This window comes from Aptenodytes patagonicus, chromosome 12 (genome assembly GCF_965638725.1).
Source record: "Aptenodytes patagonicus chromosome 12, bAptPat1.pri.cur, whole genome shotgun sequence".
In the NCBI taxonomy this organism is placed as follows: Eukaryota; Metazoa; Chordata; class Aves; order Sphenisciformes; family Spheniscidae; genus Aptenodytes; species Aptenodytes patagonicus.
In genome coordinates this window covers 536,643-564,174 of record NC_134960.1, presented here as the reverse complement: position 1 = coordinate 564,174, position 27,532 = coordinate 536,643, and the positions used below count along the sequence as shown (strand labels likewise).

Genomic DNA, 27,532 nt, shown 5'->3' with positions numbered 1-27,532 from the left:
AGGGGCTTGCGCTGGTGGACAAGAGGTGAGGGCCAGCGGTGGGACAGAGCCCGCTATGCTTGAGCTCCGAGTGCCCAAACCACGGCCTTGTCCAGGCTGCCGGTGCCCCTGAGACCCCGAGGATCCACACAAACACGGAGGCTTCACACGAGCTCCGTGCTGGGAGGTTTTACCGAATCAAACGCAGGCGATGGGCTCAGCCAGCCCTCTGCGATTCATTTCAAAACAAAACTCATTTTGGTTTATATTGTTCCCATATCTACAGAAGATTTTATTCTAACACATGGCAGAAGATAAATTGCTGTTTTGGTTGGGAAAGTAGTAAAATATACAGGTTGCCATTTGAGAAGACAGAGCAGAAATTTTAGCAAAATTCTCAGTTCTCAGTCTGGGATTAGACACATCAAACCCCGAGGGACAGCTGTCCAAACCACAAATTGACTTTATTTCTTCTGCCCAGATCACATTTGTGTTTTTAGCTATTTCTGTTTGCAATTAATATTACACCACAGAAACTCTGTGAAGCTCACAGGGCCAGTAGGTGAAATCCTGTTGAAATATGCATTATCAGCTACTTTGCAAAGTTTCCAACCCCCCTTCAGGAAGGATTTCCATAGGTTTCATAGATTTTTCCATGTTTTCATAGAATAACTTTAAGGAACACGTTCATGAGAGCCCCACCTCTCCTGCTTTTGCAACTCAGGACTGTTGTACTGGAACCTTGAACTTGTTATACGCTAGGCAGGGAAACACCGTTTCTTCTGTTTTGCAAACTAACAAAGGAGGAGGACGGTTGGGGTTCTGCCTGGCAGTTGATGTGAGGACAGGTCCTAGCCATAGACACTGAGGACAGAGTCTCATCATTGCTCCACTTGACGGTGCTACGGAGGCAAGTGGCCTAATCCTGCCATCAGGTCAGTTGAGATGTTCACCGCTGCCTTGGGTGGGCCAGAGCCCCCTGAGAAGAAACAGTGATGGAGGTGCCTTTGTGCGTGCGGGGCGAGGATGTTCTCCAGGCTCCTGAGCAGCTCAGGGAGGTGTGAAATTCAAGCGACGGATCTGTGAATGATCTATAGAATAATGTCACGGGTTTGTAACTTTAGCAGCAGATTGACACAGTTATGGAAAGACGAGGCAAAATGCAATTTGGGGAATAAAATCAACTAGAGTTCCCAAGACTCCAAGCAGAGCAAAGATCAATGCAGAAGTCCACAGCTTTGAATTCGTCACATGACCAGCCACTGGCGTTTGGCATGGACACGGCGCTGCTGTCCCGCCGTGCCCTCCGCGTGCCCCTCGCGAGGCCGCCCAGCGCTGCCTGCGGCTGCGCACCCAACCGCGAGACAGTCTCCTGCCACGGCAGTTCTACCTGCTTCACCTAACCTGTCCTAAGTACACTTAACACAGCACATCCACCCCATGCGCCCTCCCAACTGCTCCCAGGTCAAGGTGGTTTGTCTTTTCTCTCCCTTTTTGCTCCTATTAAGTGCCAAGCCCAGCAAGCAGGAGAAGGTTTACTAGTGGTAATGACAAGCACGTGTGTGTACGGTCAAGCACATGGGTACGCAAGGTGGCAAGTGAAGACACAACCAACCGCCTTTAGCTGTGCGGGCTGTTGGATTCGCAGCTGCTTGTCCCTTGAGTAAGGGGGGCCCAGAAATGCTTGTGAATATTCCTCTGCCATTCTGCCTCCTCGCGCAGGTAAAATACCTCCATCAGAAAGGGAGAGATGGCTTCTACCTGCCGCATAGAAAACCCTCGTACAAAGAGGGCAACTTGCACTTTGACTGGTTTTAGCTGTTCAAGGAGATGGTAGGAAAGGCAACAAGTCAAAGCCCTCAACAGCCAGCATCCTCGAGCAACACAGGCAAGCTGTAGAGCAACAGTTCTCCTGTCCCAGAGCTGTAAACCACATGGGACATCAGGATTGCACAGCCAGAGGCGTTGGGACCAGGATCTCTCATCTGTATTTAACAGACAGACAGTGCCGGTGACGAAGCACTGTGGCCGCATCCGTATTGTCAGCTACATGAGTGACGAGGGGATGTGCTGGTCGGGATCTGCGGGCCAGGACACTAATGGGCAACCTTCACACAGAAACTGAGGGCGGCATTTGGCCCCAAGAATCTAACTTATAGCAAGCCTAATTGTATTAAGGACCACACAGCGTATTGCTTTATTTATAATGAGTTTTAGGCTTCAGAAGCTGAGAAACCCATCTGCAAGAGCAGACTGTTGCAGGATTCAGCTATTAATAGCCACTGGTACACACTTACTTCCAGCCGAGGGACACGAGGGGGGAGGAGACAACCAGATGGAGATAATGCATTAGGGTGACACAAAGCCAAAAAAAGGATGATCCACTTCCCCACATCCTCTCACACATCTCAGGCTTGCAGCAGGGAGCAAACAAAGTGTCACACGTGATTAACTCATAAACATCCTAATTACAAAGTTCTTATGTTAGATCAAATGTCCAAACATAACAAGACTTCACTGTCTCCTCCTAAGAGCCCCATACAGACAAGGTAACACTGCAGACTTCAGCTCTAGCTTCAAAGCAGCATCGTCAAGATCAGTGCCCAGCCTGGAAGTGCACTAATGGGTAAGAATCAGTAAATACATCTGTAAAGTATGAGCAAGAAGCCTCATCTCGTTTATGAAGTGCTTTGAGACCTACTAGTGAAGGAGTGCTGGATGAGAACCAGGAGCCGCTATTCTCTCATCAACTTTACAGCCAGATGCGGATTCCCGAGTGCCTGACTCGGGCTGGATCCCCGTACCAGTCTCCCAGCAGGGAGTACTGCCACCCGACGGGCACCGCACCGATGGTGAACACTGAACTCCGATCATCTTGAGACCTGCGGGGAGAAATGGATCTGGCTCCACTGACACCGGGGACAGCCCTGGCTACGAGGTGATCTCTGCGTGGCATTGTGAACACAATCTTGGGTGAACTAAACCAGTTAGTGCCACAAGTATTCACCTTTGACTTTATTTTTATGCCCGATGACTAATAAAGGATGCTTCTTCATTACTTCCATTGCTGAAAAAAGCTTAATAACCTGTTATTAGCTGGAGGCGCTTCATCAGTAACACCAAGCTGCTATATTTTGCAGGACTCATAATGAAAATATTACATCAAGGTGTCAAACAACAGTATGAAACAGGATCCATAACCAAAATGCTCTGGCTGCAGGGAAACTCAGTCCTAGCTGATACCGGGGGAGAGGGGCTTCCAGCTGCACTTTGCTGGATGTGACAAACCAGCAGATACCTTCAGGGTGCCAGCAGCATGACAGCCTGCCTGGCGCTGGGCCAGGCTGGCTGAGAGGTGGCTTCTCTCTGGCTTTCTCGCTTACACACAGCCTAACACACTTGCTAGCAACAGTCCAGAGACTCCTCACAGCAACTGTGCCTCCAACTCTCTCCCACCGCCCAGCCCCCAGGCTGCTTTCTACTCCGACACAAAATGCACAGCAGATGCAAAAACCACAGGCTCAGAGCATCGTTCAGTGTGTTTTCCAGCCTAGCAAAACTCCTGGGACTCACAGGCATTGCCAGGGGCGGTCAGGACCCCATCGCTGCACGACTCCAGCAATGCTCCGCACGTGGCCATGTCTCAGTAGACTGAAATCATGCTGGTCTGGTGGCTGCACGAACCCAAAGCCCAGAGATCACAACTAAGGCTGGGGTGGAGGGACACCTTCTCCAGAACTTAGCCAAAATTCAGCAGTACGTCACTGTTTGGACATGTGCAGATCCCTGTTCACTCCAGTGTCTTCTAACACAACAACTTTTTGCAGAAGGTAATTGCTGCAGAGACGCTTGCAAAGATTTTGATGGGCCTATGCAATGGGACTCTGGCTTCTGCCAAGAAACCAGGCAAACAAACCAACCCACCCCTGGATACCTGCATTATTTGTATCCTCCAGCTGAGAGTGATACCCCCGAAATGATCTTCACAACCAGAGGCAATCACAAGCAGACATCTGGCATACCACTCCTGCTAGCCAGAAATTTTCAGTGGGGAACCAGTTACAAAGCAACACTGCTCATGCTGTTATTATAATTAAGGGTCTGGCAGCCTACTGCAACCAAGGCCAAGTTTATTTAGGGATTGTGAGGGACGGCTCTCAGAAACCACCTCTCTAATTCTCCCTCTTCCATTCCCCCGATCCCACACAGACGCACGTGTCCACGGACAGCTTGCCAGCAGAGGTCGGAACAGCTTCCACCTCTGCCAACATCTAACCTCCAGCAGCAGACCGCATCTCCTGCTCCGAAACAGCAAGTGCAAGGGTCCTGAGTCAGGAGTCATGAAATAATCTGCTCATAACGGAGGCTTCCTCTACCTGCCAGACGGGTGGAAATTGGTTAATACACATACGTTCGGAAAAGAATTAATCATCTTATATGTATCTACCTATAAGTGTTCAGAAAATTCAGATTAAAAGTGTGAAATGCTTAGCTCCCATTTGTTACATCTCATGTGAATTATGCACCCCACTAAAACACTCTGCTTAAGATCATCTCCTGCTGCAGGTGGTTGGTTGGACGACAACCTTCCCCCTTCCCTGGACAACCCTGTTGTCTCAGTGGAACAAAGACCAACAACGGTCACGAGAGCCATTTTACTCGCTCAGGAAACATCAAGTGTGCCTCATTTTCTCAGTGCAGGGCTCTCACCCTGACATTCGGAGAGCTCATCGGAGCTGTACAGCCCAGTTATCTGCACCTAGGACCCACCACAGTATTTTACGACAGAACATCATGAAGCACTTCCCTTAAAAAGAAGTGGCTAAAGAGAAAGAAATTCTCTGAGCCCCACACAAGGGAGCTGGGGACATGCTTGAAGGGCTGAAGGGGCATCTGGGTTGTTCACTGCTCTATCACAGTTTTATTCCAACTTCTAAACCAGAGTAATAGCCAAAGCTGGACACCAGCAGTGCGACCTCTCAATAGACTCCTAAGCACCCAGAAAAGAGGATGGTGACAAAACCAGGTAAAGAGGGAGCTGGGCTCTCCGAGTAGTGCCCCCAGCCATTATAGAGGTTTCCCATGAGACTGGGAGCAGCAGACACATGCCCCATCTGGAGGCAAGTGTATGGTGGGAGAGCTGTGACTGGTGCTCCCCTCCTGCCTCGAGGGTCACGCCACGCACCCGACTTTGAGGACACTACATCAGGCAGCAACGGAGCAGGGGCCCCAAGGAAGCAAAGCTCATTTTCTTGCAGGCAGTTTCATGCTGGCTGAACAGCCCCACACCAGCACACCGTAGCTCTCGAGGCATTTTCCATAGGGCTGCCATGCCCCAGAAATGCTGCGCTTAGAGATGGGCACTTTTCCTGGCAGTAGGTTTTTGCGGGAGCTGCACCATGAATGCGGGAGTACAAGCACTTAGTGTTCTGCACCGTGCATCTGAGCAAGTTTAATGGGTAGGAGCCAGGTGTTAAACAAGCTACAGCCTCCCCCCCCCAACACCGGTCGGCATCTGGCACCCATCAGTCAGCTCTGCAGTGAGACAGATTCATCAGTGTGCACTGTAAACAACGCAAGGTGGAAGGACTGGCTCCGCTGCACTCCCCGACCTCACTCCCCTTCTCACTTGGTAAAATTTACTCAGCCTGCAAGTGAAGCAATCTGTCATCCCAGCTAATGTTGCTCATCAGCTGCTAACTGCTACGAGACTGGCGGCAGAAATGAATTGTCAATAGCTACTACTCAATGTTTGGTCAAATGCCTGTGTTCGTCAGACAGGTTGCTTTTCATCAGAGTCAGATTGCTTCTCCTTTACTCACAGAGCTAACAAAGGGAACGCAAGGAAATGCCTAATGACTCACCACCAAGGCTGCACTGCTCATTTCGGGACTGCCTGGTGACACAGCAGCACCGGGCAGGAACCTGAATGCTGCCCTCGGCTCGGCCAAGGCTGGCAAGGCAGGCAGCACCAAGGCGGTAAGGCAGCTGGGGGCTGGCCAAGGGACACCCGGAGCATGGCAAGGGACACACTGGGCACGGGGCATCGCTCCATCCCCGAGGGAGGAGAGAGTGCCAGGGCTGGGCGAGGGCAGGGCTTTACCCAAAGAGGCACTGACTGCAGGGCCACACTGGCTCAGGTCATGCATTAAATAACAACTGAAATACATTTATCTTGCTATCAATGTGTATGTCACTGAGGACTTTTATATCAAGAATGAAAACACCAAGATGAAGCTTAAAAAAACCAGTGGTCTTCCAAAGTCTACAAAACCTTGGAAAAGAGCATATTCGGGAAACCACGTGTGGGGCTGGGCTGGGCTCACTGAAGCTGCAGCCAAAACAGTGGCTGTTTCAGGATCTGGGGCTTCTCCCACTGCTGTACTTCTTGGGGAGCTTGTTATCAGCATTTTGGATAGTTTCCACTTTGATACCCCTGCACTAAAATGAGTTGCAGATCAAACCAGGCAGCCAACAGAATTTTTAGATTAAACTACAAAATTATTTAAAATCCCCTTTGAGGATGTTATCACAGGGTTAACACCCACTCTGGCTTCCGATAATATAGCCGCAATAAATGGTAATGTGCACTATGAAACATAATTTATTTTTGCTGAGCAGGCTTGGCATCTATAAATCTCAGCACTTTTAACATTTAAAGTTGTTATTCCAATGACAAAATAGACATGAGGGAGAGAACAGTCTTTATCTCCATTAACGTTTTATTGTTATTCAGAGTATATGGATACGGACTGATCCAAGGGCAGGAAAATCATAGCAATTTGTTGCATACTCGGGAAGCTAAGATAATGGTCGTGTTTTATGACTGCACTAGGAAATCAACTGAAATGCAGGACAGAGAAGATCGAAATGGGAGATTAGTTGTCTATTTGGGTTTCTGGTTTCTATTTCGATTACCTTTCCATTCACAGGATCTGCTTTAGCACAGCATTAGGAGAGACAGTCCATCGCGCGCTGTTGAACAGCTGACTCGCTGCACACGAGCAAGCAAGGAAACAGTTTTTAAAGGAAACAAAAAGGCTGCAGAACAATTCTGTGCAATGCAGACAAACAGCATTGCAACGGCGGCAGGATCTTTCTGGATACACCAGCCGCCTGGAAACAACTCAGCTCTCTCCCCCAGCCCTGCTGCCTAGACTCCTGTGATTCCTGCAGCCCCCCATGAGGTTGCAATAAAAAGCTCTGAACCTGTTTGGCATTTTTCTTTCTTCCCAAGGCACACATCGCACCTCAAAGTACTGACCCCGAAACAAAGTGAGCTGAAGCTGTGGTGAGAGCTTGATTGCAGGAGGCTTAGGCAGTTAAAGACTGAAAACCAAAACAAAACAGGAAAACCACACAAATCGCACAGCCACCTGCCTGGTCCTGGGACCTGCTGTGCCAAGGAGGGCTACACTTCCCACTCCCAAGCATTGCCTCCCACGCAGAAACAGCCTGGGGGTCACAGCCCCGTCGATTCCTCCTGGCAATTGTCACTTGTGTTCACTGCACACTAAAAGGCAACAGAAGTATTGTGGGCCGCTCCGCAGCAGGCAGCTGTATTCCTGCTCGAGGGCTGCTCCACCTCCAAACTCCCCGGGCTCAGAACTTCTCGGGAGGTCTCACGCTGACCCGGAGCAGGTGCGACACCGAGGAGGGGCGGCCACTTTGGGGTTTCCTTCACACGTGCCTGGCTGGGCTCTGGGCAGGGACCAAGCGGCTCCTCTCACAAATTCAGCAGAGCCTCCATCCCCGAGATGAGGCACGGGCAACTTCCCGGGGCATCCTCCAGTGTGAGCAGGGACAGGCAGCACGCTCCTCCGCCAGCCAGCACGAGCACTCGCAACAAAAACCCGGGTCTGACACGGGCCAGCCCTGCCTGGGCAACACCGCACCACTGGATGGATTCAGAGGACCAAAGACCCACCAGCTTGTCCTAAGACAAGCTTGAACTTGACACAGGGAAGGCGTAAAGTCTGCATTGCTCATGGAAAACACCCAGGTTATAGAAAAGCCTCAACAAAAAGGCAAAGCTATCATGAAGGGTGGTACCGTAGATTGTTTCACCCGCCTGTCACCTTATTCTGCTCACCCACGCTGTGCCTAGCAGGCAGAGGGGCTGCAGCTCGTTCAGGTCAGGAGCCATCTGCTGTGGTCAATTGTTGAGGGCAAAGCAAAGAATCATACCAACTCAGTTAACTGCTGGATGCAACTGCAAACCTGATGGGGAACGACACAAGGATGTCAAGGATGATAACAGCACCCAGGACTCCTTTCACTCACTGCCACACTGAGCAAGGTCCCACTAATTTGTGCCTGCGCTTCCAGAGCAATTCGAAGGCCAGCGGCACAGTGCAAGAGGATGTCCTGGTTTCAGCAGGGATAGAGTTAATTTCCTTCCTAGTAGCTGGTACAGTGCTGTGTTTTGGATTTAGGGTGAGAACAATGTTGATAACACACCGATGTTTTAGTTGTTGCTAGGTAGTGCTTACACTAGTCAAGGACTTTTCAGCTTCCCATGCTCTACCGACTGAGAAGGCTGGAGGTGCACAAGAAGCTGGGAGGGGGCACAGCCAGGACAGCTGACCGAGAACTGGCCAAAGGGATATTCCATACCATGTGACGTCATGCTCAGTATATAAAGCTGGGGGAAGAAGAAGGAAGGGGGGGGACGTTCGGAGTGATGGCGTTTGTCTTCCCAAGTAACCGTTACGCGTGATGGAGCCCTGCTTTCCTGGAGATGGCTGAACACCTGCCTGCCGATGGGAAGTAGCGATTGAATTCCTTGTTCTGCTTTGCTTGCGTGTGTGGCTTTTGCTTTACCTATTAAACTGTTTTTATCTCAACCCACGAGTTTTTCTCACTTTTACCCTTCCGATTCTCTCCCCCATCCCACCGGGGGGGAGTGAGCGAGCGGCTGCGTGGTGCTTAGTTGCCGGCTGAGGTTAAACCACGACAGAGGAGCAGTACCATTCCCCGCTCCGTCCGTGACTGCAGCTGCTACGGGAGAACAAAACCGCTCAATCAAAGACCCTTCAAATGTTTCCCCTCAAGAAATCAGGCTCAGAATGCATCAGGAAAAAAATAACAACCAGTGCTGGAACAACTGCTCTGAATGGAGACATTGACTCTAACAGCTCAATTACGCCTTTATTGGGGAGGGCGGCAGGGACGTGCGTTTCTGACAACATACGAACAACTTGTGGAATGTCTCCACATCTAGGCTCCGGTGCTCAGGCGCTGGGGCAGGATGGCCATGGTTGCACCTCACCCTTGCCAGGAATGCTAGGGCCAGGTGCAGCGTGCCCAGGCCGGTCCCTGGTTTGCTCTGTCCCAGCTCCCCAGCTCCAGGGCACAGCAGCCGCCAGTCCCCTAACTCACAGGGACTTTTTTTGGGAGGGCCGCGAGGAGCTCAGGTGCTACTGCACAGGGCTGCCGGGTATCCGGGAGTCACAGCAGCACTATGCAGAGATGCCAAGATGAGAAGTCAGTGGGTGTTTTGGTATTTACCCACCAGCTCCAGACAGATCTGCTGTGCAGCAGCTCTGCTGTCACTGGGTGCCCCGGATCGCTGCTCCAGCCCCGTGGCAGCGGGCGCCTGCGCGGCACTGCCCAGCACCCTCCCTGCGGTACCCAAGCTCTGCACTGGCCCTGACTGCAGCTGGGGCTTTGTGCCTGCTCAGCACATCGGCGTAAGCACTTCCAGCTCCTGGTCGCAGCCACACAGCCGAGATCGGGAGGAGCAGGGAGGAAGCAGCTGCTATTTTTAACCTGCCTGATCAGCATCCTGCCATGTCAACACGCCTCAGCTCTGCTACGTGTGCACGGCTCTGCAGGTCTCACCTCTGCGCGAGCCAGCACACACCTCGCACGGCAGTTATGGGAGTCACCAGCCCACACCAGTGGCATTTCCAGCAACCCCAGCACCTGGGACTTACACTTTCAAAGGATCTCTTCCACGAACCTTTATTCCCACAGCCGACCACCACCAAGCCCCCTGGCAGGGGTACGCCTCTGCTCTAACTCCCAGAGTTTAGGGTAGCTGATGATTACCTGATCTGCCACAGCATTTGCCATTAAGCCCTACCACCTACTGACACAGGATCTTGCCCGCTCTTTTGGGGAGGAGGCGTTAGGGGTTTGGCAGAGCCCTGCAGACTCTTGTTCACACAAGCGACCACAAGAACCTTGCCCAGGAGCAAGGCCATACTGGGTCAAATCAAAAGCACATCCAGCCCAGTATCCTGTCTCCAGCAGACAACAGGAGATGCACACAAACAGGGCAACCACATAACGTGTTTCCACTAATATTCTCCCACTCTAACAATGTTCATCTCAGGGGCCTCCTGAGCCAGAGGTGGTCCCTCTGTGTTTAGTAAACCTTGACACCTTTCATGACCTTGTCCATCTCTTCTTGCAGACGCTAAAAGATCACAAGGGTTGACTATCCCGTGGGAAAGTTTCCCAAGTCTGCTCCCCTTCACGTGATTGCTGCTCCACCGGACCTTCAGAAGTTTCCCCACCGGAGCTCCCTGTGCTTCTGCCCTGCATGGCCTAAGGGAGACCCCTGCCATGACATGCAGCCCCCCCCCCACACTGATGGCTGCAGGACAGAGCAGGAGCGCAAAATGCTTCGCATCACCTGCCAGTCTCCTCGCAGCTGGCAGCACAAGCACAACAAGGTTGCTCTGACCCAGAAAGATCACCCCAAGCACCCAACAAGCCCTCTGATGAGACACCAGCGGTCTACAGAGACTACGCATCACCGCAGGAACTGGCTGAGGAGCAAGCACGTCCAAGGGGAGGCACAAAACAGAGGTAGGCACAGAGGGGACGGGATGGAAGGGGCATGGGGAAAGCCACTGTTACCCCTGGGGGCCTCCACCACCACTTCACCAAGTCCCACAATCCCATTTGGAAACCTGAGGATTGGGCTGTCCTGTGCTGGCACCCCGAGGCTCACCCTGCGAGTACCCACAGCGTGTCCCAGGGCCCTGGGCTCGACGGAAAGACTGGTGTTGGGTTTTGACCTGATGCAGCTGGTCCCCAGAGCAGACGGACCCCTACAGCAACAGGGACTGGGACAACGCTGGGTTCTAAGGCCAGGCCACTCCATGCTGCTGTTGGTGCCTGCTGGGAGTGACACAGCTTTCCCCAGCATCAGAGTGGGAGCAGGTCCCAACCTTGTCCTCGCACGGAGATGGGGAGGGGGAGATGCTGAGCCCCGTCCCCTGCAGACGGGTACGAGTCCCGCAGATGCCATCAGCAGTGACCAGGCGCTCTCATGGCCCATATGCAGTGGATTGGAGTCGCATCATTACCTGCTCCTGGTCCTCTCAGTAATCCCTAGATTACAGAGTCCCCAGGCACATCTATTCTCTCATTAATCCCTGGATTAAAGTATCCCCAAGTTGGCTTTGACGCAGTGCACTACAAATGGCTGAGTTACACTGCTCTCCTCGCAGTGATCCCTGGATTAGACAGAAGGAGATGTGCCCGAGGGTCCTTCTGACCCGGCTGGAGCACAGGCTTGGGGAGAGGAAGGCAAGACTAAGCATAGTACATGTATATAAATAAAAAGCATAAAGGATGGGACTGTGTTTCATAATCAAAGTACTTATCTGATAAAACAACACCTTCAAGGAGGTTTCTGGATTAATTAAATCCCAATACAGATGATCCCCAAACAGCAACTCACATCATTTGCAACAACAAAAATACCCAACAGCTCTCACCCTGAACCCAGTGCTGGGGAAAAACACCTCACTTCATGCTTTTCTGGGGACTACACATAGATTTTTAAAAAAATCACTGTCACTGCCACAGAGAGCTCTTAGCAAACTGACCCGGAAAGTGAAAAAGCTTTTAGGGACCCAAAACAGCACAGCCTAAGCTGTGGGTTATGTACAGCCCCAGGTTTTTTCTGAAACTCTGCCCGTGTAAGGACAAGGCAGGAACGTGCTCCCCCAGAAGACCTGGAAGGGCTGCACAGCCACTCAGCCCAGCCCCAACCCCCGGGGCAGGCGGAGGGAGGGATGGGAAAGCCCCTGGGCAGCGGACACACAGCCAGCTACCCGAGGAAATTGGTGACCAATAGGTCAGGTTTTAATCGCATGGATTGCTTCTCTCTCCCCAAAACAGAACAAAAGAGCCTGTACTTGTCCTCTGCCATACGCGGAGGCTGCTTACGCATCTGACGGCACCCAGGTACCCAAAGGCCCTGTCGAGGTGCTGGCGGAGGGACTCGCACGGCTATGTCCCCGGTGTCAGGGCGGAGGGGGACCGGCATCAGTGCTCCTTCCCGCAGCACAACAGCAGGGCAGGGATAAAGGCAGGATGGGAATGACTGAGAGAGGCAAGGGGGTTACAGCTGGAAGTAACAAGATTAAACTAGGAAAAGGAAATGAAGGCTTAATGATAGAATGCTCAACAGCAAAATCTATTCAGTTTGGGAAACACTCCTCGAGGAGATTAAAGACTCGCTGGGGCATCAGCCAGCTCCCCAGGAAAAGGCACACATGGGGAGCAGCTGAGCACTGGCCGGGGAGTGGCTGCAGGGCACCATGGCCTCCCCGTCCAGCAGCAGCCGGCGCATCCCCGAGGCCACACAGCCCCAGCAGGGTCAGCCCCGCACCCCGTGGGGGAGACGCGCCCTTGGCAGAGCTGGAGGGAGACGGGGACACCCCGCTGGGGGAGGCCAGGATGGCCCTGGGACACGGCTGGCCCCACAGCGGGCCCACGCCATGGCCGTGGGACAAGGGTCCTCCCAAGGGTCCTCCTCCAACAGCACAACCACCTGGCCATGGGTCACCTCCCCCAGGTGGCCACAAGTGAGGCCACCGCTCCTCCTCCAAGTGCTTTGCTGGGAATCATGGGTGGCAGGGAAGCACCCACGCCTGTATCGCCTACAGCCATCGCCGGGCCTGGGGGCATTTGCGCTATGACATTTACAGCCAAAGTGCACACCCCAAAACGCACACCCCCCCCAGAAACTCCTCCTGGTGCCTGCTGCAGGGCGGGAGCAGCCCTCCCCGGAGCAGCTCCGCGGCACCTGGGGCACAGGACACCCATCACACTCCGTGAGATTTTCCTGTCCATTGTACCAAACCGGTGGGAAGGGATATGTCTCCGTGCAAAAGGGTCACCCAACCATGGCTACTGCAGGGCCAAGCTCTGCAGGCTCTCTGCGTGGAGCTCAGGACATCCTGCAGCATTAGAAGGGGGTAAGGACAGAGCTGGAGAGGAGAATCTCATCCCCGTCAAGTGGGGACGTGCACAGCGGCTGTGCTCCCGGCCAAGCTCACAGGCGGTGGACAGGCAGCGCCAGCCTGGCCCTGGTGCCAAGCCAGCCCTGTCACCATACCCACCTCCCCCAGGAGGGACCCACCTTCCCCAGGGCTAACACGGCACTCAGTATCCCTCCTCTCTCGAAGACCCTGCCCTGCAATGGAGCAGGTGTCTACCGACATGAAACGCCCTCGTTCGTTAGGTGTTGTCCCGCTGGGCTGAGCCATGACGGCCACCACTTCTGTCCCACCTGAACCCGCTGAGCACGCGGGCTCAGTCATGACTGTCACTCGTCAGGGCAGGAAGCGTAGAAAGGGGCGTTCATATGCCATTCCTCCTTTGTTTGGAGGTATTTACCCAACCATAAGCCACCAAGAGGACTCAGAGACTTGCCAGGTGGACAGCAATGCTACACAAAAAAGGTCACACCCACAGCTTGAAGACTTCAGGAGATGGGCGTTTTGGGGCAAGCTGCTGGAAATGGGCCAACTTTGGGGGGGATGAAGGGCCCTTCAACATCTCTAGCAAGCACGTCTAAAAGTAGATGCTACTCAAACAGTTTGTTTGTATTCAAATAGTCAATTTGTCCTACTTTTGACTGGGCGCTCAGCAGAATTGCGAATAAAGATGGATTTATGCAGCAGAACAAACCAAGCATATTTTCTGAACATTTTTCACGTGAGACCTGCCATTCTGGGGCAGTGCGGTGAGGTCTGAGCCAGTGAACAACCTCGCTGGCATCGCCCTGGAACCAGCTCACCCGGCTCCTTGCGCTGGGGTGAACTCTGCGGCACCACCCCCGGGGATGTGCACTGCATCTCAGCAACTTAATATTCCCTGGCAACTAAAGTCGAATTAGCACAATGGCTGCATTTCCTTCATTAGCAGTACTTCTGAGCACCACACAAGAACCAGGCACTCAAGTGTGTGCTTTTGAAATACCATCCTCACCCTGCATTTGCATAAAAATACCAGACCTATTTAAGTGACAACAACAATTCACTAAACCACATTACATAACCCCATTTGTTCCCTCAGAGACACCTTCATTTCCAAAGCAAGTCTTCACCTTCTGAACAGGCTTTGGAATGATTTTTGTTTTTAAACAGAAGACAGGTTACCAACCACATCATTTTAGGCATATGCTGCTTTCACATGTAGAAAAAAAAACCCTGAATTATCTTCCTTAATTTTTTTCCACACCAGCAAGATCTACCATTTCAAAGTACATTCAGCTTTCCTCTAGCAGAACAACTGCACGGAGAATCAGAAGTCCTAAACAGCACTAGGTGAAGAGAAACTCCCAGCTGATACGCAGCCATTAAACACTCTCAGGTACCTCCTCCAGCCCCACCACAGCAAGGAGGATCACCCTGGCTTAGTCAGTTACCTACTGCACAAACACTTCTGGCTATTTCATTTCTATGGAAAGGTTTGCTGTAGTTTTCTAGTAAGACGCACAAGGCTCTTCTGAAAAAGCCAGCTTACAGCTTGGGGAAATTCACCACAGATTACTAGACAGACTGGATCGTATCACTGAAACCTCAGGCTAGAAAATCCCCAGACCTCCCAGTGTCACCGGCTGAAATCACTGCAGGCTCATCTCAGCCCTCCATCCTTCCCGACCAGGAAAACTGAGTTCTCAGCAGGTCACAACAGGGCAGCTACCTTCTCATTTTTTATTTGCTGGCTGCTGCAGCTGCCTTTATAATGCAGCAATGGCAAACTCATCCTTCCATGGACCACAGCACAAGGCAATGCGAGCCAGGCAGCTGGGAAGTACAGGAGCTCAGCCCCATCCTGGCTGCACCACCCTCCGGGAAGCACCTCACACCATCCCTCCCAGCAGAAACGTCTCTCCACCCCTCTGCTGGCAAACTGGCTGTGAAGAAGCCAGCGTGGCCTCCGCATGTCCACCTGCCACCCAGCCCCCACGGCATGAGACACACTGAAGGGAGCAGCAGAGCCAGGGATGCACCGGGGCATCACCTCCCCTGCCTCTGGGGGTTGTCAACACCGAGCACTTACATTTCAGCTACACACAAGCAACACAAACTTGCATATGATCATTTTCTGTGGCTCACCAGGTATCCAAAGCTTTCCATTACTATATTAAGCCGAAGATTTTCCCGCTAGATAAACCCTCCTTTAGCTATGTGCTGGAGTCATAAAATTCCCAAACTCTGGTCCTATGTTGGCTTCCTCTAGAGCCTTAGGAGAATGAAACAGTAAGGGAAAGCCTCTTCAGCTACTAATTAAGCTCTTCATAAGCCTGTTCAGACTCTCTGGTGTGGAGTCTGTTTTTTGAAGTTTCATTCAAGGGGTCAGTGCTACCGGGAGGGATGGGGGGGATTCGGTTTTGCTTTACAGCAGCTGCATTTTCCTCCTGAGATAGGGGAGCAAAAGGAGGTTGTGACGGAGCTGATGTGAAGTCAACAGCTCTTCGGCTGTCAGGAAGGACAGCAGAGGCAGCCGCTGCTCTGTCCCTGTCCCTTCTTCACCACCTCTGCTGGTGGTGCCTGCCTCTTTGTGGCAGGCTGCAGCGTCATGTGCAGTCTGCAGCTCACTTTCCGATGCCTGAACTGAACATGGCCACACTGTCTCCTCCGCTCCCTGAGCCATTACGGGAAATCATGTTCAAACGCACCCATAAGCTTAGCCGGGGCTATGACATTATGCATGTCTAACCGTTTCGGCATCTCCTTGCCTCTGCAACACACAAGTCAGACTATGTATTTCTTCCTGCAGAGGCTTGTAGGAAAAATAGCCCTGAGACAACTATTTCATTTCTGTAACAAGAATCGCACTAGTATTTGCCGTATTTCCTAACCTCACGAACACAGCTACAGTCACAGGCTACCTGCGGAAGCCACTAATGCAGTCAGTCATAACCTAATGAAGCGTATTTTGAAATCGCGGCCGCCCGCATCCCTCAGCTCCCAGTGAGCCCAGCAGCCACCAGCAGCGCTCGGCCCTGACTGGGCAGCGGCAGCGGCCCCGCTGGCTCCGCTCCGGCGGGGAATGGGCGGCGGACGGGCCTGGGCTCTCCCCGCTCCCGCCGGCCGCCCCAGGCGTCGGAGGAGCCCAGCGACGGGCGAGGGCGCTGGGGCTCCCCGGAGGGGCCGGGCGGGGCTGGGGGGCTCGGCCCCGACCCGCTTCGGCTCCCCGGGCGGGAAGTGCGGGGCTCCGGGCGCCCCGCGGGGGTCGGGCTGCGCGCCCAGGGCCGCTGCTGCGGGCGGCTCCCGGTTCTCCGGCTCGGCAGCGGCCGCGGCAGCGACGAGCCGGGTACCGAGCGGCTGCCCCCGCGCCCGCCGAGGGACCAGCCCGGCTGAACGCAGCGGCTCCAGCGTCCGGGGGGCCGGACACCCGCAAGCCCGGCTCGGGGGAGCCCGCCCCGGCGGAAGGGCGGTGGGAATTCAGCGGGTCCGGCGCTGCTGAGTCACCGGAGCGGGTCAGCCGCACGGCGCAGCCCGCACGGACCCGCCGGGACCCCCGCGCCGCCCCCGGCACCCGCCGCCGCGGGGCTGCCCGGCCCGGCCCGGCCCGGCCGGCGGGGAGTGGTGCCCGGCCCCGGCTCCGGCAGCGGCCCCGCCAGCGCGGCCGGGGGCGCGGGGAGCCGCGGGAGAAGATGCGGGGCGATGCGGGCGGATGCCGGGGCCGGCGGGGGCCGGGGGCTGGCGCGGGGCGGCCCCCACCTGCTGCGGGCGGGCAGGGGCTGCCGCCGCCGCCCCTGCGGCACTCGCTCACCTTCCGTGGCATAGCTGTGGTCTCGCAGGAAACTGCTGCTGATCTTGCGGGTCTCAACGTCCTCCTCCATTGACGGCGGGCTGGCGGGCGCGGGGCGTCAGCAGCCGCAGCCGCGGATCCATCATCCCCCCCCCCCGCGCCCTGCTCCGCGGCGGCCGGCCGCGAAATGCGGCGGCGGTGGGGGGGCGCAGGGGCGGCGGAGCCCGCTGGCTCCTCCCATACGGCTCGGCACGGCTCGGCTCGGCACGGCACGGCACGGCACGGCACGGCGCCGCCGCCGCGCTCCGCCCGCCCCGTCGGGCACGGCGCGTCCCGGGCGGGCGGAGCGCCGCGCTTCCCCTGCCCCTGCCCCTGCCCCGGGGATGCTCCTGCCCGGGGGATGCTCCTGCTTGGAGATGCTCCTGCCTGGGGATGCTTCTGCTCCCGGGAGACGCCCCTGCCCGGAGGATGCTCCTGCCCGTGGACGCCCCTGCCTCTGGGGGACACCCCTGCCCCCGGGGAAGCTCCTGCCTGAAGGAGCGCTGCTCCCTGACCTGCCCACCCCAAACACAAGAACACAGCCGGGGTCTGACACCAGGCCCTTTTTTGGCAGAAAAAGAGCCACAGCGTGCAAACGCCGGGTGTCCTGGGACAGAGGATGCAGCACAGGCCATGGGGGTAGCCGTGCCAGCAGTGATGGCAGCAGGAGGTATGTGCCCGTGGGTGCCTCACCCAGGCTTGCCCCGTCTCAGCTGTGGAAGGGGGTAGGGATGCTTGATGGCTTATGGCTGTGAAGGTCGGCGCAGGTAGGGGGATCAGTGACATCCGCGGAAGAGCACGAGCACAGGGGCTATGGGGGAAGGGAGGGCTCTCCTTTTCAGGGCACATCTCTAAAAGGATAGGCTGTATTCTGGACGTGTCATCTGGTGCACGCCGAAGGGAAACAATTACTCTTTGGTAGGGTTTTGTGTCTTGATACAGTCCAGGAAGAAGTAAGCCTTGGCACTGACTGAGCCACTGGCAGACACAGCAAAGAAACTCATGGGGGTCAAGTTCCCCCAACTCCACTTCTGTTAGCTCTTGCACCTGAAGTCGGAGGTAAAACCCAACTCCAGTGTCAGGACACAAGACATCCCCAGCCAGGCAGTGATGTGCACCCTGGGCAGCAGTGGGGGGTGGGACGGGCACAACTCCATGCTCTCATGCCAGTGCCACTGCCGACCCACAGTGTCCCCTCTGCCCCCTGCCCTCCTCCGCCCAGATGGCTGCTGAAGGGAAACGTGCACGGACACAGGCTGGGGTCCGACCTGGGCCTGCACCCCACGGCGCTCCCCTGCCCTGCCATCCATACCCACCTTGGCAGCACCCTCGGTAGCAGCAGAGCCCTCGCTCTGTCCAGGATCATCATTGGTGCTGGGCACTGGCTGGGTGCGGCAGGGGAGCCGGGCACACATGGGCACAGGCCGCATGACCCCGCTGTGCTGCGTGCCCACCTGCCAGCACAGTGAGCCCCGTGACCCCCCAAGCCCCGCGTGGCGCAGGGCTGGGGTCAGCCGCGGGAACTGTGGAGTTCAACAGGAGCTGTCTTGACAGCCCAGTGCCACATCAGCAGGGAGCGTTATTGTTACTGGGACCAGAGGGGAAATGAGGGGTGCAGAGGGAATGGACAAAGATGCTGGATAACATTGTAAATACAGTGGTGTGCTGCAGCTCGATTTCCTCTCCTAACTGTAGTATCATAATTAAAATCTCATTGGCAAGGTGCAAGATTTTACAGCCTATGTTATTATTCTGCTGAGATAGCACTGGCTCCTTGGGAGCTGCTTATTTCAGGGGAAGCACGGGATAGCATCTCTGAGCAAGAAGGCTCAAGGACTCCAGTACATCCAGTATGCACGTCTTGTGGACAGGGCACTCCACGCCACCGCAGCACCACAGCACCGCCGCACCGCTGCACGCCTTTTGGAGAAGTGTGTGGATCCTCTCAGGCGAGAGGCAAGAGAGAGGGAAAGCTCTTTCTGCCCTGTGTCATGACCTTGTGAGGAAAGGTGAATTCCCAGGCTCTCAGCTGCCTGCCTTCCCAGGACGTTTTCTGACACGCTGTCACATGGAGGTTGATATAAGGCATTGTAAAACTGCACCTTGGAGAACTCTGGCACTTACTCATAGGCATATATAACTTCAAGGGTTTGTCAGTCAACCACATCACATCACAGGCCATTCATTAATACAGGGATTACTGATGTGACAAGCCAGAAGCATTCATCAGACAGACATGAGCCTGAAGTCTCCATGCCCAAAGCCTTCACTGAATTATTCTGGAATGTGAGTTCCTTGCTATAATCACCAGGCACATGTTTAAGTTAAGCAAACACATTGTATTTGTGGCTGACGCTGCTCTCAGTTGCAGTGGGCGAGATTCACGGGTTAGTCTGAATTCACTCACTGTGACAAGGCACAAGACCTGGCCATGGTTTCATGGCGAAGTGCAGAGATGTATTTACCGACGCTCTCTTGCAGGCCAGAAAGAGTCACAGCAGTAACATCATGCTTTAAAAATAACTTTTGTGTTGCTGGTAGCTCCTTGTACATGCTACAGTGCAGGGAACTGGACCCAAACATGGCACAGCAGGACTCAGAACTGCTGTTGGCTCTGGGCAAGTCAACTGACACCTCTGTGCTTGTAGGCTCCTGTCTCCAAAGGGAAGGGAACGGTACGGACCTCCCACAGGAAAAGAGAGAAGGAAAAGAAAGGTTAAAACCAAACCAAAACACTACACCCAGGAATCCGATTACCTCTGCCTACGATGTGCGTTTACCTGCAGGTGTGCACTTGTGTACGCCATGTAAGACACAGGATCAATCTAGCTTAAACAATCCCAACTCCAGAAAAGAAAAATAAAGACAGACTTAATAAGCAAACGTTACCATATCACACCCTCCCTTAAGATCTCAGGTGGCAAGCTAAGTCGAAAGGCAATGCCCAGCTGAATAACAAGCCCCTGCAATGCTTCTGAATATTATTTAAGAAACATAAACACAAATCAGCAACCTCCTTCCCTCTCTTTTCAGCAGGCTCACTCTGTCTTCAGTGTATTTCCATTTTTACAAGTGCCAAGTCCTTTCTCCTTTATTAACTAGAAAAATTATTCTCCCCATTGTGCAAGAATTATAATTATGTATTCATAAGTCCTGCAAAGTTTTTCAATACACCATATCATTTAAATACATCCACAAGCCACCTGTTTGTTATGCAACGTGCATAGGAGCTGCATCATGAAATCCATTTATTCTCAGCTTTTTAAAATCCAGGAACGAGCCTTTACAATAACTAAAAGCATTAGCTGTCCTAAGCAGGAATCCATTTGCAGATTAAATTCGCCAAAGGTCAGCTTGTAGCTGTCACTGTTTTCCAAACCCCCAGGTGTCTACCATGTTATATACTTTGACATCTTTTGAAAAGCCAGGACACTTTCCACTCCGTTGATTTATGCTTCAATTAGAATAGGTTTAAGAGCCCTGTGCACAGGTTTCTGTGGGACCTAAGCAGCGTGTTAGTAATAACTGAATCAAACCTCCGATTTTATGCTCAGCACAAAACTTCCTTCACCTCATTTATTCTACCTTCGCATCCATGAGCACGAGATCTATTTTCCTAATTGCTGGTCTGGGTTAGAACACTAGCCTCATTCTTTTTAACTGTTAAATATATTACTAGATGACAACATTTCTTTTAAACTTGTAAGAATGACTTCTATTGATTAACTGATCGTTAGTGCAGTGCCATCACTGACACGCTGACTTGCTGGATGATGCTGGGAGGTCAGCCTGTGCGGAGAAGGTCTGGTGACAGCACGTGCACACAGCTCCGCTGCTCCAATTCAGGGGACAGGGCTGGCAGCGGGTGGCCCCGTGGCCCCTCTGCTCTGCCCCAGCCACAGGGCGTGTGGGCAGCACGGCTGCCTGAGGCCACGGGCAGATGCTGCTGCCCCTGCTCTGTCCCTTCACATGGGTGGAACATCCCCCTGCTCCAGGGCAGGACGGGGAAACGCTCCCCGGGAGCAGGATGAGCTCCCGCCCTGCAGCATCTTCGACCGCTGCTGCCATGTGGAGGAAGACAGCTCTTGGATGACTGAGTTGCTGTGCAGCCTCCCCGCATGCCGTGATCTGTGTTTTATGGAAACGGACGTTATCAGAGGGCACAGCAAGATGGGCTGTTTCTCCACACAGCTCTTGGTGAGCACTGGAGCTGACGCCGCTTTGGAGCATTGCAGACGCCTCCCCGAGGAACCCAGCATGTGGTGGGAGCAGGGGTGCTTGGAAGAGGCACTAACTGTGCCTAGAGGAGATCACAATGGGGATAAATATTTATTTGCATATGTTTGAAAGAGAAATACCATCTTTCTTGACAGTGCACTTTAATGCATATGTAAATTAATTAGAATTCATGACATTTGTTGTGCCAATCATTACTTCATAAAGTGATGCAATCTCTTAGACTAGTACTGGCTTTTGAAAGGCCGTCACTCTGAAAACACAGCTGACCCCACATTGTTGTTTTCTTATGTGGGAAAGAAGTTTTCTCCCAAGGAGCGCTTGTAGACTTATCAAACTAAGGACACAACACAATCGGTGGCCACCGCTATCTGCACTAACCAGGTTTGCATAACTTCAGTGTATGAGAGCATGCCTCAACTGAAAGCCCATCTCTGTCAGGAAGGGAAACCAGTGCTAGCATGACACCACTCTGCAGCTCGCACCAAAGTCAGCACCTGATTTTTGATCTGGGTGAAGGTCATGTCATAAAATTAATATTCTTAGAGGGAGAGCACTTAAAGCTCTTGTACAATTTCTCTCATCATGTCCAGTTCCCAATGCATTTATAAACGTGCCCCGAGTCCTTCGGCTCACAGATTCCAGTAGACAGAGCACTTCATATCTGAGAAACTAATTAAGCAGCAAAAATGGGGTAATTACACTCCTATTATCCCACATGTAATTGGTGTCAGCCAATCGGGTTGGTGGCTGGCTGGCCTGTATTTAAGGGATGACCCCAAAGGGAAAGGGGCCGTCCCAGGGCAGAGACCCTCGTGCTGCACACACTGGAAGAGCCACATTACAGGAACCTGGAGCTTCTCGTGATCCCCAGTGCTGAACACACCCGATGCCATAGGCAAGGTATCCCTGGGATGGCCACGGCTGGTGGGATGCCCCATCGCTGCTGCAGGGAGCAGTCTGTCTAAGTGACCACTGCAGACATTCAGGGGACCCCCTCCTGCTGAAACCCGGGATCTGGGTGCTAGTGGCTCCCTCCTTTCAGCCAGAGCTGAGCTGCAAGCCAGGCTTCCCTCCGGAGGTGCAAATATGGGACTGCCTGGGGTGTCCAGCGCGGGACTAGCAGGATTCATTGCCCAGCAGTGTGTTGGGAAGAACTGACTGTGCATGGTCCTGCCTTCAGGCACAGCCCTTAACCCATGGGCATCACTGACCCCTCAGTCCTTGCACTTGCCACGCATGCCCAGCTGAAGGGCTCGGGCAGCACGTACCCCCTGTACGAAAACACACTGTTTCCAGCAATGCAAGAGGAACATAACCTGGTAGGGCAAGTCCTTGTCTCGGTCACCAGTGGGAAAACAAGAGTGAATCAGGAATCAAGGCCTTTTGATGCAAGTGCATCACCATCAGTAACTGGACAATTACACCAGTCACCCTGCAGCCGAGCACACTGCATGGCCTCTGGAGAAACAGCCTCCTTCAGCAGCCTTTGGGGGCTTTATCACTCGCTCAGCGCCTCTGACCCCTGCTCCCAAGCACAGGGGCTTGGAGCCCCATGCTTGTCCCCGCCACACCAGGAGCCACACTGCCCAACGCCCCCAAAGCCTTCTCAAAGCAGCACCCGGTCCAGTACGACGATGGTTCAATCCAGAACCAGAGACACAGACACCAAGTCAGGGACCTTTCCTTCCAGAGGACCACGGACACCCAAGCACTTCACAGCGGGTGGGTAAGTATTATCCCCGCCATACAGCTGAGTAGCCAGAGAGACCGACACTGCTTGTTTACAGCCCGGAGAGCCTGGGGAAGGCTTGGGAAGGGCGCCAGCTTGCACTGGCCACCAAAGACCATTTCCATCCAGCCATCAAGGAAAACGCAGTGCGGGTGAACATGCTCTGAATGAACATCCTCCCAGTGAATGCCTTGTGCGAGGCCATCCTCTTCACCTGCAGACAGAGGGCTGTGCTGCTGCACAGTCACCAGAAAACATCTGCAAATCCCATCACATGTTAACAGGCTCACTGAGCCCCCTGCGTATCCCCCAGCTCGTGCTCTGGAACCGTGCCGCTGTGTTTGTCCTGTAGCACACCAAAAGAGTCGACTGTGATTTCACTATGCTAAGTCAGTTTGTTTCTCACATTTTCAACTGTAAGTCACGCAAGAAAGCTGGGAAAGCTGCAACCCATATCCGGCATGAAGTCCCAATCATATGAACCTTGATTAGCATGACTTCAGGAAGACCAATAGTTTACTGGACTAAACCAAGATCAAGAAAATTGGGAAGTCAGGTCACACGCAGAGGGCGAGCTGCAGCCCTCTCCTTCACGAACGACGGAGAACAAGGGTCAGGACCTCAGGGCAGAAAAGGGAAGAATCAGTTCATTGAATGCAAAGTAGGCGAAGACTTCTGCCTCCCAAAGGTTGTATGATAAATTGATCTACTTGGCCTTCACCCCTGCTACGCGCTGTTACTGGTACTGGTACAAGCTGTACATGATTAACAGCACACCAGTAACGAGCACTGCCACACACCCAGCCCGGCTCAGGGACGTGCCTTCTCTCCTACCTCTCCAAGTGCTTTCTCTCCTATCTTCAATTAGACAGACCAGCTTCTGCGGCATTTTAGCAGGCCCTTCTTCAGTTTCACTCTTTCCCTACAAAGCATTTTATGCTAGGTCTGAAAACAGCCTCCCTTTGCCTATTTACTGCTTTTGCTCTTTTTTCAAGCAGCCCCATCCAGTGCCCATTGCCACTGCTTCTCGCTCGTTTTCTTCTGAGCCAAAACTTTGCTCTCCCTTTGTACGTTCCCAAATAGCTACAACTGAGCTAGTGGGACACGTTTTTTCAGTGCAAAGCTACACAGATTTTGCTCAGGTATTGTCAGATTTTGCATGTGTAAGTGTCTGTGTGACTGTGCACACACTGCATGTGCGGTACGGAAAGGTTGTGTCAGCACAGAGCTCTCAATGCACCAAACAGGGCCAGGCACTTCCACATCATCAAGTGCAACCATCAAATCTCAGCATCTTTGATCGCAGCAGAACCATTTGGAAGAAGAAACATTTTTGTGCTAAATGATCAAGGTTTCACAATTTGTTCTCTGCTCTTCTGAGAGCAGTGATAACTGATGACCATTGCAATTACCAGGGCTAATAATCAGTAGGAACTCTTCCTGCAAGTTCAGACTGCAATATATATATATATCAGATAAGAAATAACTTTTCTCAACCATGTTTTCAGGTATTTCCTTTGTATTATCTCATCGTGTACTTTGGATATACTGTTTACTGGTACTTTTATATATATAAGAACGTCTATATATATACGAAAATACATCTTTATCATATGGATTGCAAAGGTGACATGACAAATCAGGGAGAAATAACAGACTACATTGAAATTAGAAAGAGAAGAGTCATATTTCTATGTCTCTTAAGCAGTACACCTGGATTATCTACTGGCTATTCCTCAGCAAGTTGACTTATTTTTCTGCAGTTCATCGCCCTGCCGTTCTCCCGAGAGCAGGGTAATGCCGCCGAGCACCGCAGTAACCCCACCGTCAGCGCCGCGGCTTCTCGGGGCTCCAGCTGGATTCGCAGGCGCCTCAGACGCAGCGACCTGCTCCAAGCCCAGCGCACGGCTGGCGGCCTCAGCAACCCGACTGCTCGGCAGCGCATGCGCGCCCACCTTCGCTCCCCCAGCCAGGGTTTGTGAGGGCAGGGATGAACCCACCCCTAAGCAGCCCCATCCAGTGCCCATTGCCACTGCTATCACTAAGATATCACTTAGAATCACTAAGAAAGTGATTTTTTCAGTGTGATCGCCCATCCAGGCGGACACCACTCTGTAGTCAGAGCCACTCGGGGTACCAGCACCCATCCAGTTCCCTGTACACAAACCTTCCCCTTACCAGTGTTTTGACTTTGACCAAAACCAGTACGGAGTAAGGGGCCTGGCTCTGATCTCGCCTATGTCTGTGAAAGCCTGCAGAAGTGCTCCCGAAGCCAAGCGTCTGCGGGAATCAGGCATCCCGCTCCCTGTGGTCATACTTCAACCGCAGGATCCTTGCCCCAGCACTGAACAGAACTGAAAAGCAAGGTGACGGGGCAGCCTTTCGTGCGGGAGGCTGAGGGCCCAGCACCACACAAAGCTCCCACCATGCCCACGAAGCCTCAGGGGACGCATCGATGCCTCACAAAGAGCCAGCTGGGCTTTTGCCTCCTGTGCCGGCAGGGCATCCCCGCTGATGGCTCGGCTGGCTTGGGCTGCGCCGCTGCAGCCGGAGGCAGCTCGCAACCACCGCTGGTGCCGGCCCGCGCCACCCTCCCTGCCGCAGGAATGGGCCCTGCTGCCACCGGGCCGATCCCCCGTGGCTGCTGATTGCTCCTCTGCGGACATGAGCCTTCTCATCTCCCGGCGTCTCTGCAGCTACTGCAAAGCCTGTTTAGACCTTCATACAGCAGTCTCACCTGAGAAACAATATTGTTCTTATTTAAGGTATCGGCACAGGAGTTTGATTTCAAATGCAGCTCTTCTAAAGCCAAAACATCTTTCTGTTTACCAAATCACTCCTATAATGCAACAGATACCGTAACTGTGCAACTGCAATGCAAACACAGTGTTTCCAGGAAAAACTTGTTATGAATTATTTCTTCCCTTACTCTACAGACTATCTAGCCATAACATACTCATTTTCTCTATATTATTACTAAATTATATTATTGCTGAATACACTGCAGAACACATACGATACCCCAAAAATGGAAGGAGGCACAGAATATTTCATGAGGGTCCGAGACTTCCATGTCCTTTAAAGGATACAGTGTGAACTGTTTGTCACATGTTCCTCACATCAGAGATATAATTAGCTTAAATACTTACACAGTAAATACGATTTGCCATTTCTGAAGATTAAGGCCACATGTTACAGCATCAGTGCATCTGAACCAGTTGAGCACAGTCTATGCTAAGGAATAAGTTTTTGCTTGAAAACAGCTACTCTGAGCAGTGGTGCAACTGAGGTCTTCCGTCGGTGTTGGGGTTTTGTTTGCTCCCTTGGTTTTGGTTTTTAACTGGAGTAACAAACTCCACCGCACACGACAGTGGAAAGCCAAAACCTGACTGGTGTTGGTTGGGCATCCAGGTCTGAAACACCATCATGAGACACCAATGCAGAAGGTCTCCTGGGGACTTGGAACACTATATATAGAGCACACAGCCGATGTACACGGCGCTGTGTAATACATAAACACTGGCTCCTTGCCCCAAAGGGCTTACAGTCTGCTGCAGTGAAATGTGATACAAGGGATAAAGAGAATGCAAGATGACACTGGAACATTGTTCATGAGATAGCCATTATAGGAAGTCTAAGGCTGAACAACTAAATCTAGTGAGCACAGAATGGAAAAATAAAGGCAATATTTTGTTTCTTGGATTTTCCTGTTGATTTGTTTTCAGTTGATGAAGAAAATCACCATGTTAATTCCACTATTTCATACAGAGATACAACTCCCAAAATGTTTTATATTAGGTTAGGTCACCATATAGCAGGGGAACATGTGAACTCGCATGTGCGTTTGAGTGGAACAGGTAGTGTAAAATTATACTGAAGGTCATCTGCTTATCTTCAGCTGGCTGCACACCTCAGCCGTGCGCACCCCTTTTCATCTGCTGTTCAAGAAATGTAATGTACACAGGCTGGGCTCTTCACAGCAGCTTCAGGGACCGGCTGCTGCTGGCGTGTACGTGTGTGTGAACTGGCTTCCAAAACCCATTTCTCATTCATCACTCTCCGGCTCAAAAAATTTCAGTCATCAAGCCAAAGGCAAAAAACAATTCCACGGAGCAAAGATGACAATCACACACTGCAGTAATAAAAAAAAACCCCAAACCAAAAAAACCTGGAAAGCTATCAAATGACCAATAGTCTGTAAACTGTTTATCCATCAGCTGCATGATCAGAAGAAGCAACAAAAGGAGAAATTGGGATCAGTTTGAGTGCAGAAAAAAGCTAAGTTCGTCCTGTAATGTATTTATACTGAGCACTCAGATGCTTCCCCACGTATCCTGAGATGAGATATTATTTGTGAGAATGACTATTTAGCATTTATTTCTGTTAAATTAGCATTAAACATGCAAAATTTTGTATGGCCCCAAAGGTGGATTTTATTTGAAAGGATGTATGCCAATATGAGACACCAACACATCTAGGTCGTTTTGAATTGTATATCCTAAACTGCAATTACTCCACTGCCTTCATTTAATT

At 52.6% G+C, this 27,532-nt stretch overlaps 1 protein-coding gene across 4 annotated transcripts in view; it reads right to left on the bottom strand.

Moving 5' to 3' along the window:
* The window catches only part of PPP2R2B (protein phosphatase 2 regulatory subunit Bbeta), a 117,145-nt gene that overhangs the window by 56,299 nt on the left and 33,314 nt on the right, over window positions 1–27,532 (bottom strand). Inside the window, exon 1 of one of the 4 annotated variants that reach the window (XM_076349985.1) lies at window positions 17,014–17,182. The exons of the other annotated variants lie outside the window; for them this stretch is intronic. Coding sequence (XP_076206100.1) covers window positions 17,014–17,083 — 70 coding nt within the window. The 5' untranslated portion in view covers window positions 17,084–17,182. Of the gene's footprint in view, window positions 1–17,013; window positions 17,183–27,532 lie in introns of those variants that run through there. 4 annotated transcript variants of the gene reach the window in all.